Source organism: Natator depressus, chromosome 1, assembly GCF_965152275.1.
Source record: "Natator depressus isolate rNatDep1 chromosome 1, rNatDep2.hap1, whole genome shotgun sequence".
Taxonomy (NCBI): Eukaryota; Metazoa; Chordata; order Testudines; family Cheloniidae; genus Natator; species Natator depressus.
In genome coordinates, this window is record NC_134234.1 from 244917899 (window position 1) to 244933984 (window position 16086).

At 43.1% G+C, this 16086-nt stretch overlaps 1 protein-coding gene across 1 annotated transcript in view; it reads right to left on the reverse strand.

The window, feature by feature from the left end:
- The window catches only part of WEE2 (WEE2 oocyte meiosis inhibiting kinase), a 25720-nt gene extending 10706 nt beyond the window's left edge, over positions 1 to 15014 (reverse strand). The window contains exons 1-5 of the mRNA XM_074939936.1: positions 14906 to 15014; positions 10144 to 10526; positions 5500 to 5699; positions 4523 to 4574; positions 1041 to 1213 (exon numbers count right to left, since the gene is read on the reverse strand). Coding sequence (XP_074796037.1) covers positions 1041 to 1213; positions 4523 to 4574; positions 5500 to 5699; positions 10144 to 10526; positions 14906 to 14921 — 824 coding nt within the window. The 5' untranslated portion in view covers positions 14922 to 15014. The remainder of the gene's footprint in view (positions 1 to 1040; positions 1214 to 4522; positions 4575 to 5499; positions 5700 to 10143; positions 10527 to 14905) is intronic.
- Positions 15015 to 16086: the final 1072 nt, after the last annotated feature.

Sequence of the window (16086 nt, forward strand, 5' to 3'; positions counted from 1 at the left end):
AACCACTAGGAAAGTGATAGATAAATCAGAAAATATCATAATGCCACCATATAAATCCAAGGTATGCCCACACCTTGAATACTGCAAGCAGTTCTGGTTGCCCTCATCTCACAGAAGTACATTAGAATTGGAAAAATTACAGAGAAGGGCAACAAAAAATTACGGGTATGGAACAGTTTCCATATGGAGATATTAATAAGACTGGAACTGTTCATCTTAGAAAAGACATGACTGAGGGGGAATATGGTGGAGGTATATAAAAATCATGAATAGTGCAGATGTGTGAAGGGGTAAACAACACTTCCTTATTCACTAACAAGAACCAGGGATCACCCAATGAAATTAATAGGTTTCAGGTTTAAAACTAACATGAGGAATTACTTCATACATTACACAATCAACCTGTGAAACTCATTGCCAGTGGATACTGTGAAGGCCAAAAGTATAACTGGGTTCAAAAAAGAATTAGGTAAGTTCCTGGAGAATAAGTCATTCAATGGTTATTAGCCAAGAGGGTCAGAGACAACCCCATGTTCATGATGTCCCTAACTTCAGACTGCCAGAAGCTGGGACTGGATGACAGGGGATGGATCACTTGCCCTGTTCTGTTCATTCCCTCTTAAGCCTTTGGCATCATTGGAAGACAGGGTACAGGGCTGGATGGACCATTGGTCTGAACCAGTATTGCCATTATGTTCTCATTAAATCCAGGGTGCAAATTGAGGTGGTAAGTCAGTCCATATGGCCTCTCCTTACATTTTTATGAGCTACGAATATGAACACCCCACTGTTTTAGTCTACTCCTCCTTCCAAGGTTTATCTTGGAGACTGATGTTAGTTACAAGTTTCCAAAGATATGCTTTTGAGATCCTTAGACATTTATTTCTACACTACTCCCTCCTCCTCCTCCTCCTCCATCCCTCTCAAAGATATGCCTAGCAGTCCATTTAAAAAAAAAAAAAAAACACAAACAACACAAAATACCCCAACTGACACAGAGCAGCATTTTTACCACTATAGTTTCCAGATCATACACTCACTCATCTGAGGATCCTGCCAGAGGCCTCTTCGAGCGCTTGATAGCATACACACATCCATCTAGGCGTTTGATGCACTTGTAGACAGAGCCAAATTCCCCTACCCCAATTTTTTCTAGCTCCAGGAATTCCTTCTTGTAGCGGGAAACCATGTTGCTCTCTCTCAAGAGAAATCTCTAGGGGATTAGACAAAGCAATAAGAGAAAGAAAAGATAAGAACTCATGATGCACCAAGGGTAGTCCTCTAAGGCGGGCCCTATAAAACTAACATGTAGAGTCTCCATTCAGCTCCCTCTTCTTTTTTGTGTACTCTCAACCATTCAGACACAGAGCTCCTGCCTGCTTCTCTGTAATGGCCTCCTTCCATCACCTGTTTGAGGTTCCAGGGCCATGGATGACCTGACATAGACCAAGCAGAAAGTAGCTAAGAATTCCCTCTCCCCATGACTCACTAGCACTGCAATTAGTTAATGCAGATCTGGAATTGGGGATGGTGTTCTAGCTAACTGTGCATAAATGGTTCCATGGCACAGACCTCTAGGCTACTTCAGCTATGCACCTTTAGGCAGTTGTGACCTACAGCCAAGATAGCCATCCAGGATGGGGAGCAGCAGAAGAGGGTAATGTTATTAGACTCCAATCATTAACTACAACAGAGTCACATGGGAATCAGTTACAGATATTTGATTGGGTGGAAGGAGACCTGTACCACTGAACAGTTAGTTAGTTGTTCTCCTCCAGAGAAGGAATTTCCAGATGGAAGACCACTGGAGGGCCAGTCAGAACATATCAGTTATTGGGAGAAGGCAAATTCAGAAGCATAGGGTTAGGTGGGCAGGGTCTACCGGTCTGCAGTGTTTTAAAAGTTTAGTCAGGAGCGCCACATGTCCGGCTGTGGTTTAAGTAAGAGAACTAATGCATGTTTTGAATTTAGAGGACAGTTTGGTATCTGTACATAGCTTGGGGGGGCATGCTAGCCACAAATTATTCCATCATGGTTGTTCTATATTTGCATACAGTAAGTGCAATACTGCAGCAGTTCAGACTGTTCTATAAGCTTTCAATATTCTTCAGAGTATTTGCTGAAGGTCTAGGACAAGTGAGGCAGTCACAATGCTGCCTGTCCAAGTTTCCAGCCACTACACCTGCCCAGGCCATTCTTCACATAATTAAGAGCCCAGGAAAGCAGCTGGAAAATAGTCAACTTTTGTGTATCAGTGCTACTAATATAGGTACACGAGGAAGGGAGGAACCAGGAGTTATCTGCCACCATCACTAGAGGAATGTCCAAGGAAGAAGGGAAAGATACAATACAGCTGGACAGTATAGCCAAGGGAGCAGGGGACCAGAGAAGATGGGATATGAAATGAAGAGCAGGAGTAGTCCATGAATTTTTTTCTCCCCCCAAAATAAGACTCACGTTGCACATTTTCTTCCCACATATGCAATGTCTGTAGTTACCTCAGATGTTTGTGATCAGTGGAAGAGGTGCTGCACAGGACAGTTAAGATGTGGCCCCCACATACTATTAAGCATAAAAAGCAGTACAGGTACCCAACTCATTGCAAATTTTTAAAGACTTTTCTTTAAAGTAGTGTTGAAGATACACCAATCTAGGCACCAAGCTAACATGCTCACACTTAACAGTAGGCTCTTTACATAGAGTTTTACTCACCCTAGACAAGTAGTTTTGTCTGATTGGTGTCAAAAAAAATCTATTGCTAAGTGGTAAGTTAATCAGAGGCTTCCTTTTAACAAGCATGGTAGCTCATAGTAATCCTTGATATCTCCACAGTTTGCCATAGTCATACATGTTGTTATACTGCTGTATTTGTTCTGCTTTGCAAGAGAAATTCCAAGACCCAAGTCAAAGTTAAGCTGCATCACTGGCCTTCACAGGCAGGGAGCACCACCTCTCCATTCCTTAGCACAACCCAAGCAATGCTAGACTTCTTTCACTATGAATACACTTGTAGCTGCATTGATTCACTTAATGACTGTGGAGTAGGGAGAGACTCCAAGGTAAAGGAATTGAGATTTTTTACTACATTTGAATGGGGATACTGAGTTTTTCCTTTAATGATTCTGGCTTTGTTTGCTTTTTAAGGCAGCTCAATTGTTTGGGTAGCTGTCACATAGGGAAAAACTAAAGTCTATTGTAATAATAAAAGCAAAAATACTGAGTAAATCCAAGACTAATTCAGATGAAGTGATGAGCTTTTGATTATAAAGATTAGACCCTAAATTAACAGGTTCTCAGCTGGTGGAAACCAGTTCAGCTCCAGTGAAGTCAGAGGCACTCAGCCAGTGTAGTTTGGCATCTGATGTGATCCTCTATGGCTAGGTCTTCACTACAGACTTCTGCCAGCACAGCCATGCCAGAGGGGCCACTCCGACCAACATCACTGTGCTAGCAGAAGACCCTAGCATGATGCACTTATACCAGTAAAATGTGTTTTTGCTCTGCTCGTGGGGAATGGTTTTACTATATGGTACAGAACATAGTTTCGCCATTATAACTCTAGGAGCTTTGCCAGTATTGTACGCTGGTTTCCTATACCAGTAAAGCACTTCTAGTGTAGGCACAGCCTCCATTTATACTTCATGGTAAATAAAATGGAAGCATTTAGCAGTGAGTGGGATCCTGACTCTTCTCAGCTCTGCCACAGACTCGCTACTACTTAGCCACTCTATAGCACACCTTCCCGATTGATAATACAGTTATGTCGTCTTCATTCTTGTGAAGAGACTTCAGGCTTAATTGTCAGTGAAGTGCTGTGATCTGCCGATAATGTGCAATACAAGTACTATTCAAAACGTTTTGAGAAGAGGAGCATCCCTTTCCATGACCAAGTACAAGATTCTCTTTCCTGCTGAAGGTGGTGACTGAGAATAAACCACCTAAGCAGCATTTAGGAATGTACTACCCTATTTCAAGTGTTTGTTATGTCAGCTGTTGCAACAGAACCACCAGAGCTGTTAACACCTTTCACTGTAAAGTTACAATAAATATTTTCTTAAGTCTACAGACTAATAATTTGGAAACTTGAGGTTACTAGTTTACTGAACAATGGGGTAGCAAAAGGATTACTCTTTCCAGCCATGTTGAGATAGCAAGAACTTGTCCATATTTATAGTAGTCTTATTACTTTCCCCATGAACGAACATGAGTCCTGGCCATCACATGATCGTTTCTAGGATGGCATGTTGGCCAGGACCAGTGAGAATTCTAGGACTAGTTGTAAGTTTCAGATCTGGCCAAATGTAAGTTTGTCAAATCAAGTAAATTACTTTCAGCCTAATGATGTCGACTAATGTACTGTACCCTATTTGGTTCTTCCTGGATTCTCTGCTATTCAAACTTGGTTATATAATCTTTTCTCATAGCATTATTGAGTTACACAATAGCATACATTATTAGTACTAGTACAAATATAGTAAGGGGCAATTTTTTCTGTACTAGGCAACTATGCAGAGACACTCACCTTGGCTGGCAGCCCCTGTTCCACCTTGCCCCTGCTTAGAGTGGGATCTCCCCTAAAATGAGATTTAGCCACAAGTGAGCCTGGACATACACACTATCCTATTGCAGCAGTCACAAGACTTAGGTTTCACATGTTTACATTTTTAAAGAGCAGCTTCAAAACTACTCAAGTCTGGTAAAATATTTATAAGACACTTCCAGAGGATTGGTACACAGTGAGTTTCTTTGTATTAGGCCAGAGAAGGCTGAGGTCCTGAGCTGGGAAATTCCTGTTCCAGTTTAGAAAGGCTACACATTCCAACTTCCATACGGCATCCACATGAGCTAATTTGATAGTTTGCCACCATTGCACGCTATGCAGCTCTAACAGAGGTGAAAGTTGCGGGAGCACTAGGGAAGAACAGCCACCAGGGGTTTTGCCACTATGTTTATAGAACACCCTGCTCAGAGCAGGTCTAAATGCAGATTGGAACCTTCGGAAGCGAGCAGAACCTCGCTATAATCAGGTTTCACGACGTACTATAGATTAGGCCACAACCTGATCTGAACCAGACTTTTTGAAGGGGTCAAGGATGTGCAATGTTTTCTGAACATACACCAGCCTTCCTAGCACATATGGGGAGCTATGCTAGACCCACCCTTCAGGACTTGGGAAAGAGGAAGGTGGGGCCCACTCCCACCAGTCTGAATTCTGTTCTCATCTGTTTGTTATAGTACTAGATACAAATATTGTAAGCTCAGGCTATATTACATTCCTAGTCCCAATAAAAGGAAGCCAGGATGGTTCTTTATTCCACATTTCTGGTTTACCAACCCCACCTCCCCGTAGTGTTTGCTCTGCATGCCTGATTCCATTCCACTGAGTTTAGTTGTTTCGTCCTGGGAGAGCAAGGAGGAAGATGTACTAAATTCTTCCATCGTTGCTTAAGTTTCTTTTAAAAATCCACCCCCTTCTCTGTTTAGCAGCAGTATACTTACAGCTCTCCTCTGGCTTTCCTCTTGCCATTAGGAGGGAAGAGCATCTGTCGATAGGACTCTGGTGTAAATGGGTTAATGTTGACAAGCGAAGCCTGAGCAGAATCATCTGGATCAGCACCAGGAGTAAATCTCAAGTGCCGGGGACCTTTGGAGGGAAATTTTCCCATGGTCGAAGGAAAAGCAGTCTTTGTTAAGAGACTCTGGATTTAAAAATAAAAACAAAGTGAGTTACGAGTGTCCTCTAGTTACTGTTTTGACCGCAGCTGTGTTTTGTTCTGGGCAGACAGCAATACTTTGCCAGTTTGTCTCCAGTGTCTGATCCACCAAAAGGTGGGTTTGCTGGCCACTAACTACTCTACCCCACTCTGAAGAGGCTTGGACTTTCTGCAGTTCTTCCCTGCTTTCATGTGAGGGGACTGCAGAGCTATTTATGCAGCCGATTTGTCCAAGAAACCTGCTCCTCTTCCCCACTGCAGAAGTCATGGACACAGGATTGTCAGTTTCATCAACCTGGAAGACCTGGTTCTATCAAGCCCCAGATAGAACGATCACAACTTGGTCAGGACAAGTTAGTCAGGAAGATCAGACTGACTAAAAAGGACATGGCTTTAAGTTGCCTTCTGGCATCTTTGCCAGAAGCAGTGCTCAGCGGAAAAGTTAGTTCAAACAGCTTTTCTATACTGCTATTAGCATTTATGATATTTTGACAGTAACTAGAATACAAAGCAATGGTTATTGATTCCTCAGACATCCAGCTTGAATCAATGAGAACTGGGGAATTTCAAGTTTAAGGCCAGAAGTGACCATTAGATCATTTAGTCGGAGCTCCTGTATAATCAGATTTTACAGTTACCCTCTATGAGCCCAATATGGTTTGGCTAAAATGCCTCTTCCAGAAAGGCATCCCCACTCTTGATTTGATGGCATAGGGAGACTCCACCACTTATCAGTGAGGGTGTTCAACCACTGGGAAGAGTTTGTGCCTTATTTCTAATTTGAAAAGGTCAGATTTATGCAGGGGTGAAAGTAAGTCGCCTGATTTACCGGTACGCTGGGGCCAGCTCTGGCCCCCGGAAGGGGCAGGGCTGAGGGGGTCAGAGCCAGCCCCAGCCCACCCTGTAAGGTAAGTGCCCCCCCTTCTCCTCCCCTCTCCCCCACAGGGGTAGCAGCAGCAGCAGCCCAGAGCTCCTGGGGCTATTTAAAGGGCCCGGGGCTCCACTGCTTCTACTGCCCTGGTCCTTTAATTAGCTGCTGGAGCCCTGGGGAAGCGGCAGGGCTCCAGCGGCTATTTAAAGGACCAGGGCGGCAGAAGCAGCTGGAGCCCTGGCCCTTTAAATAGCTCCCAGAGCCCCCGCTACACCAGGGCTCTGGGGGCTATTTAAAGGGCCTGGGGCTCCCCTGCTTCTACCGCCCCAGCCCTTTAAATAGCTGCCAGAGCCCCGCAGCTGCTACCCCAGGGCTCCAGCAGTGGGGGCTCTGGAGGCAATTTGAAGGGCCTGGGGCTCCAGCCACTGCTGGGAGCCCCAGGCCCTTTAAATTGCCCCCTGGGGAAGCCAGGCTGCCCCAGTACGGTGCACTGGCTCTTGCTGGTACGCCGTACTGGGGCGTACCGGCTTACTTTCACCTCTGGGTTTATGCCTCTCTTTTCTAAATTAAAGGGCCCTTTAGTATCTGTATTTTCTCTCCATGAAGATGCATTCTTGTCAAGTCACTTTTCAATCTTCTCTTTGATAAAGTAGACAGATTGAGATCTTTAAGTTTAGCCCATGAGATTTTACAAGACAAAATGCAATAAGACAATCACTCAAGACTGAGTCTTTGTAGCTTGATGCGCCTCTAGACAAGAGCCTGGTTACTAGAAGGTGACAGGGTTTATTTGTTTTTAGTTAAGGTTTTACTGACACAGTGCACTGAATCACCTGTTTGATGACTCATTAATCGTCATTGTTATGGTGCTTTCCATACAGATGGAGACAAGTTTCTAGCCTCACGCTGGAGAGTCATCCCTACCTTTTTTGGCCAGCTAAGGTGCATTTACACTGCCGCTGAGAGGTGTAGTTCCCAGCCTGGGTACACATACATGCACCAGCTCTGCTCAAGACAACTTCTTGAAATGATGGCATGGCCTCTGTGGTACCAGCAGCAGCTCAGATATATGCCTAGGATCTCAGGTTGTACCTTGGCCACTAGCCTGAGCAGACACCTGTGCCTCCATGGCCAGGTGGCCGCACTGCTATTTTTAGTCACTCTGCTGGAGCAAAGCTAGTACCGCTATGTCTACCTGGGCTGGGAATTATTATACCTCCCAGCAGCACTCCTAGTAGCATGCTGAGATGGCACAAGAACAAACTATCCTAGTGCATAGGAAAGATAGGAAGTATGGTTAAGAGACCATCCTGCCTTAATCAAGAGATCTTTAGTGACCTGAAATGCAAAAAAAAAAGTCATACAAAAAAAAAAAAAAGCAGAAACTCGCTCACATTATGAAGGATAAACAAAAACCCAACAGCATATAGGGACAAAATTAGAAAGGCCAATGCACAAAACACAGTTAAACTATCTAAGGACAAAGGGTAACAAGTAAATATTTTACCAATACATTTGAAGCAAGAGGAAGACCAACAACAGAGCAGGCCCATTGCTCAATGAGGAGAGGAAGTCAACAACAAAACACAGCGATAGCCCAGTGTTAAATGTCCTTTTTGTTTGTTTTCACCAGAAAGGCTAGCCGTGATCAGACTACTAACGTAGTGAACATCAGTTTAAATGGAGGAAGATTTGAGGCTAAAATAGGAAAAGAGCAAGGCAAGAATTACTTAGACAAATTAGATGTCTTCAAGTCAGCAGGGCCTGACAAAATGTATCCTAGAATACTAAGGAACTGGCTTTTACTTATTTATGATATATAGAGAAAGGAAAGTCTCAACATTTATTACATTAAAATCAGGTCTTGATTCCCCTATTTTAAGCTAAAGGACTTCTTGGAGAACTAGCAGGATGTCATCAAAAGACAAGAAAATAAACTTGTGCAATTGAGGAAAGATTTCAGTCAGACTGTTTAAGATTCTGTGGTTTGCTAACATCTAACACCTGAGAGAAAGATTCATTATGCCAAGCTCTCAAGTTAAGCCTAAGGAAGCTCCTACTCCAGTTCTCTAATGCTCAAAGGAGTAGAGTGTCCCCGAATTGGAGTAAGGGAACGTTGCAAGTCAGAAGTGGGACACCAGAACATCATCCTAGATAGCAGTTTTGTTTGCCCATCCACTATCTGCATTATTAGTCGTACGACATCTGTTCCTCACCAGACAGCCCTAATCCATGAGAGATACAAGGAGATCCAAAAACAAAAGCAAAAGTCCTTTGATGTCCATTAGTCCCTGGATCTACTGGCCAGGAAGAAATCCAAATCCTATTCCAAAAAAATGGTATCAAGAAGCACTAAAGGAATTCGGTCTGCTGTGCTCCATTCAACCAAAGGAGTAACCTAGTTGCCAGTCAGTTGAGAAAGAAATACTGGGTATGATTGTGTGTGACCCTAGCCGGCCTTTGAGTCATAGCATGCAAAGGGACATCTGTGCAGTTACAACAATGCAGAGAAGTCCTCTGAGGACACAGTGAGTTCCAGGTCTCCACCAGTACAGGAGGGAAGCACTGTCTGTTTTATTGATACATCACCCTATAGGGGAACTCATTCAGGAACTTCTATGGGAACAGAACCAAAAATCAATCAATGACCTTCTCCAAGAAACGTACATTCCTGCAATAGATACAAACTTATCTTTCATCAGTGAGCCAGAGGAAGGTGATTAGTGCTTCCACCACATTCCTCTCCTAAGTCCACCCCCTAAGGGCTCATACAAAGCTAGTTTGCCATAAGAATGATTCCTACCCAACCCCAGCTTTGATGAACAGTTCAGTTTTGTGTACAGAAGAAAGTATCAGTGTAGCTGGACAGCAGAAACTGGTTAGAGGGGTTTCAGATTTGACAATGAATGGAAAATAGTTTCCCTTTTTCTAGCCAGCTCTTGCTAACAGCAAGTTCCATTTAACGATCCAAAGAACGATCTGGGAACTAGGAATAAGTAATCAACTGCAGCCTCTTGCTTCCAAGTACTATGTATGTCCAAATAATTGTCCTTAATAGAATTCAAGGAGAAAACTGACAATTCATCTACCTCAGTGGTAGAGCGTTCTAAATACTGACCACTATGAAGAGCATTTCTTTGTATAGAGCTTAAGCTTTGTTTTAAGTGGGAGCTGCCTGGACACCAAGAATGCCTAAGGGGCTCTCAACATGAAGGATACAGCTAAGGGTAAGGGATTGGCAGTTAACGCAAGGTAGTTAAGCATGTTTGTTAATGCTGGACTAGACACTCCCCAAATGTTTGTTCTAGGGAAGAGACATTTGTGGCTCACAAACAGAACTAGCCCCTGCCTTCCAGTGCTCATAGTCTAAGTTTATGATGAGAAAGTGGGTAAAACATACAAACTGGGAGTGAGGAAGAGGGGAGAACCAATAAGGTGGCAGTCAAACAAGCACATTCCACACAGTAGGCAGTAGCCCCTACTTATTACCTTTCTAGTGTAATTCTTGCAATATATTTAAGACAACTTTTTCAAACGGGCATAGAGACATTTCCTTGCCTTGGGAGTGTGCGGGGTGTCACACAGCTGCAGTTTTCTCCAGGTGACGTAATGCAGTGGAGTCCCAGGACATTCCCAGGCAGGACCAGTGTTCTTTCTCAAGGATGAAGCAGAGTCCACAGTGGGACTCACCCATGCTTTAGTCCGAGTCAGAGACATATCACCTACTTTTCTTTTGGGGGTTACTGCAAGAGGACTGTTAACTCTCCAACTCTGAAAATCCCAGCTCTTCTGGGGGCTTGAACTTTGGGGAGCCTCTTCTTGTATACTACTGTCCTCTTCCTGTATACTGCTGTCCTGTTCCATCTCATTCTCTTCAGTGCAGCTGGAAAAATCCAGTTTCTGGATAAGTTCATCACTCTTGTCCCAGTCATCCATTGTAGCTAGAAAGACACAGAACGAATACCAGCCTATTTGATCAGTAAGGGGGGATACTGAGTGTTATTTACAAGATTGATTGTAAGTAATCACCCTATTTCCTCCACAGGAGATTCATTATTTCAGATTTGTAGCCTTAACCCCACATATACAGGAGTTTAGATTGATCATAACAGTCATTTGACTATACCAAGTAAGGGAAAATACCTTGGAATTACCCCTCGCCCCAAAAGATCCATTCAGAGCTTAGTTCAATGTTTGTAAAATAAACCCTGGTCCTACTCTCACCAGTGTAAATCAGGAATAGCTAAAATGAAGTGTTGTTGGGATATTAAGCCTATGTAAATAAGAGCAGGATGAGACAGAGAGAGTATCCCCCTCCACCAAAAACAGTTACTAAATATTCCATCCACTTCCCACAACAGATACACAAATCACATTATACTACTTGATAAGCTAGATATAGCAACTCCCACTAGCTCCTTTGCACTACATCTCTAAGGAGAAAGTACTATGTTACATACAGCTGTAAAAGCAGAAGGCCCTCAGACAGTTACCAAATATTTTCTAGGAAAGCCCATCCTTAGTGAGAAACTACTAACTACTGCTGTTCCCACAGCATTTATAACCACCAGCCTGCAGCTGTGCCATTGCTAACAGGTGACAATTAGAACTCAGCACCACCTGTTTACAATTGCTGGGGCCCATCCTGCTCCAATTGAAGTCAAAGGCAATTCCATTTTGTCATAGACTTAGCTGGTAGTGTGGCAGAGCCCACTATTTGCAAACAGCCCGGTGGGACAGCTACACTTTCCTACACACCGTCTCCTTACTTCCTAATTCTTGTCCCTCCCTCAGTTTCCCAGAGCCTAATGAAGAGGCTGCACTTTCTGAAAGCTTGTCTATTTTATTTTGCATTAGTCTGACAAGATAGGTAGCCCTTATCTTTGTCAATTATTAGTCCTTTGGCTACAGGACTAATATCTGAGTCCCACTTCTAAGGTCTCCATTTAGACCTGACTGGGTAGTACATTGTTTTGGACAAGTGCTATAACCCATGTGGAGAGATTCAATAACCTTATTTAGAATGTGTTAGACCTCGAAGTGGAGCTGGAGGGGAGGGAGAACAAGACTGTATACAGGCCTCTACAAGGTCAAGGAAAAGATTCACAACTCCAGCTTCCTAGTGCTTGAGCAGCTAAAGATTAAAGAACCTTGTCAAGCCTGTGAATGTATTTGTGAGATTGCCCACCAAGGGGAGGAGTCGTTCATCTCTCACCCACCCAGGAGTGGGACAATGGCCCTTCTCTTTGTGGCTGTCCTTAGAAACCAAGGATTTTGTGTGCCATTGTGAAGTGCATGTTTTTGAAGAGGAATATAGAATTTTAATGAACTGGGAACTAGACTACAGTGGCCTTTTTTTCTTAGTGCCGGGGAAAGCTGCCAGAATGCAAACATGAAAAAGAGGAATCCTCTAGCCACAGAACAGGTACAGCTCTGGCATAAGCAGTGCATATGTTCCCTATCTCCCCTCTCTCCCCACACACATACACACCAAGGGGGCCTAGAGGGGCCACCTGTAGGAGTGAGCGGGGAGGTCAGCTGAGGGCCATGGAGTCCTAGCAATGTGAGCTGACTACTAATAAAAGGGGTGGTAATTTAGGTTTTTGTACCAGTGATTAACTCATTTTATATGGGCTATTAAAGAGCTATCAGAGGATAACAGAGCAGTGACCGAGTCAGCTTTTTACCATCTGCAGCTGGCTAGAAGACTGTGAACTTTCCTCTTGGATGTGGACCTTGCCCAAGTTATCCACGCTTTTGTTATCCCAAGATTAGACTATTGCAATGAACTCTACATGGAGCTACTCCTTAAACCATTCAGAGACTGACGCTGGTGTAGAACACAGGAGCTCATTTGTTGAATGAGGCATTTTGCTGGCAATACATGACAACAGTGCTCCGGGATGGGCACTGGCTGCCTATTGGTCTCTGGGAGGACTTTAAGGTGTTGGTTATGACCTATGAAGCCATAAATGGTCTGTGACTGGCTTACTTGAGGGATCACCTCTCTCCTAGGCCATACTATCACAACTGCAGTCAGCTGGGGTGCTGGAGCTGGACCCCCAGAGACCAGGCAGCTAGCAGGGTCTTCCTTGTAATGGCTCTCAAACCTACATAGTCTGAAATAACCCAGATTCACTGACCTTCTAGGCACACTGTCAAAGACACCTGTTTGGGAAGGGTTTTGGAGAGAGCTGAGGGTGTGCTTCCCAACATGGTGAAAAGCTGGAATATAGGTATCTGGCTGGCTGAGTTCTTGTGAAATGACTACTTTAATGCTGTCCGGGAGGGAAGGTTTCAATGTGTTCTTAATGATGTGCTAGGGTGACTAGAATTCGGGTAGGAATCTTTTATTTTAAATCTAAGCGAATAAATAAATAATTTCCAGCCACTATTAACTAGCTTTGAACTAGTGACCTAGAGACGAAAAACCTCATCCTGTTGGATCATATTAAAGAAGTTCTGTATTAAAATCACAAATGAGTTTGATTCCCCATAGTTTAAATTCCAGGGTATTACTAATTAAGAGGTCTCTTGATTTTTGGTACTGTTTCTCTCCCTCTCTGTGTGAAACTTGCAAGCTGCTAATTGTGTTAGTACATTCTAAGACAGAGTCTGTTCTCAAAGCAATCCTTTGTAACAACAACTACTCACAGAGAGAGAGTCAAAGCAATACTCCGTAACAACAGAAACAGCACCCAGAGACTCCCCGCCCTTTTGTTGTATTCATCTCGCTTTTTGTTAACAATTGTGATTAAAATAGAGATAGAGGATGTATGTGGATGGATGCTTGGTGTGGATAATAACTGAATGATCAGTGAGGTGCCAGTCTAAGAATCCAGTGTCCATTGGCTGAAGAAGGCGTCAAGTGGAAATAACCAGAGGACCCCCCGGAGGGCAGACTGGAACCCACCCAACAGCCTCAAGGATGGGAGAACCAAAGAACAAGATAACATCTGGCAGCACAGAGCCGTCAGGAATGTGCTATCCGCTGATTGATTCAGCAACAGCATGATGAAGCAATTCCCATAGACTGGCATAGGAAGAAATTCCTATAAAAATGGACTCTAGAAAGTGAGAACTTTGGGGTCTGATTCTGCAAACCAACTTCCAGGAGCATCAGATGAGCATCTGACAATGCCCTGCTCCCTCCTCATGTCCAGGCCACCTGGCCAGTGGCTTGGCATGAGCAACTCTAAGGCTGGTAACTATGATAACAACCTTGCAGAACCTCTGTGTGTGTGTATAAATGAATGTGTGAATAAATATGAAATTGAATGGAATGTTATAGCTATAACTAACTGCTTACTATGATTCTTTCTGTATTCACAATAAATGTGGCATTTTGCCTTTTCCCCTTTAATAAGATCCTGCTGGTTTTTATTTTATTGGTATAACAATCCCCCAATTGTCAGTCCCCTGTCTCCCAAACCATCCCACCCTTATATCATAAAGGGCTTTACTGAAGAAAACCAGACATGTGACTGGAAAAAGGAGGAGGAGGAGGGGGAGGGGGAGGGGGAGGCTTGTGACTACTTTTTGTTTCTTTTTACCATATAAAGGAGGCATAAAAGGATGTTCACCCTTGCTTGTTGTGGTATATTAGAAATAACAAGTCTTGACTTCCTGTGTTGCTAGACAACTCTTTGGAGGACTGTAGAACTGGTTAAGAGATTTATCAGCCCTCAGTTAGACGTACGGTGATATTTGAATCTGTTTCAAAAAACACTTTTTGCCCAATTGTTTTTCAATTATTTGAATTAAATATGTATTAACAGAAACAAATAGCACAGAAGGCAAATTCTCTCCTGGCATAATTCCCTTTGTTTCAATGAAGTTACTCAAGCAGAGAATTTGGCCTTGAGTTTTAAACTGTAAGTATGTCTAAAAATTGCTTCAGCTCTTAATGTACTCAGGTTTCTGTTTCCTAAGAAGTTATAATTGCTTTAGTCCTGGGAGGAATTTTTCCAACAAAAAACAACTAAATATTTGGTATTTCTAATATGAAAAATTAAATAATTGTTCAGACTTTTCCCTGGTCCTGCAAACACTTCAGCATGTGTTTAACTTTAAATATTTAAGTAGTCCTGTTGCAGTCAATGGGACTACTTGGAGCGTAAAGCTAAGTATGTGTGTAAATATATGCAGGACCGGCCTTTCTTTATGCCTCATTCAATAGCAAAACAGGCCACTTTTTTTCCCCTTTATAAGTCACCTTCCACAGAAAATGCCACAGGCTAAATACCACATGCTGCTGCTAAGTAAACCTGTGTACAGGTTTTGTGAAACAAACAGTGCACCTTCTAAATATTGAATCTACCTGATCTGAAGTTCATAGCAGCTGGTCACCACTTGATCAATTTGAAACACCAAAGCCACTTTTGACATCTATGGATCACAAGCTTTTGAATGGTGTATTGCATATCCAGATCAGCTCCATAGGAAAAAAGTTAGATCATTAAGAATTTTATGACAACACCTTCCTTTTAATTTGGGCTGCTTAACTGGGTAATCCAATTAATCAGAAAGTCTTCAAGGGAACTGATTTAAGCCTTATGATATTTAATGACAATGATGGCTGCTTAATGAGGATGGTAATTACACTCAACTTGGTTGCTTTTGGAGTGCCTTGGTAGTTCTTAGATTTTTGTGTTTCAATCCTATCCTGATTCTGTGTGCTACTCTGAAAACAGCTTTCAGTCCCTCTGTAGCTGTACTACATCTCAGTCATCATCGCTGCCTCCCCCAGAGGTGAGCTTGCAACTTCCGAGCCAACTATTCCTGATGACAGGTTTCAGAGGGGTAGCCGTGTTAGTCTGTATCAGCAAAAACAATGAGGAGTCCTTGTGGCACCTTAGAGACTAACAAATTTAGTCTCTAAGGTGCCACAAGGACTCCTTGCTGTTATTCCTGATGAGCATCTCTTACGCTATTGAGGGCGCTGACACGGAGCAGGCAATAGGTTCTGTTTCTACCCTAGTGCAGATATTGACTCTGCTCAATTCCATGGACTGATTTAGTATGACATGCTCAGTAGAGCTCTACAGCGACTCAGACAGTAGCATTTCTTCTGAAAAGAGGTCTACTGTTAGTTGGGAATTCTGCCTAATTGGGATGAAAGAGCATCCACCAAGGCCTCTAGATTCTTCTCTGTTAGGATTATAAAGATGGGTATAATAATGCACAGGAAGATTGAGTGACTTTTTTAAGAGAAACAGACTTTTCCAAGTTCCCCAAAAGAATCAGCAGTAGAGCCAGAAATTTAGGAGTCTGGTATCTCTGTTCTTTGCTCTAGCCAGATTACACTTCATTAGCTAGGTCTATTTTGGTTACCTTTGTATTAATTGTTATTAATATATATGGAGCGTTAACATTGCTCAGTGTTATGCATAACATAGCGGAAGTCACAAAGCACAGCCCCAAGGAAACTACATCCTTAAGCACTAATTCTGCAAAGAGATCTGTGCAGGAGTCCATATTGACTTCAATCGGGCTCTGTGT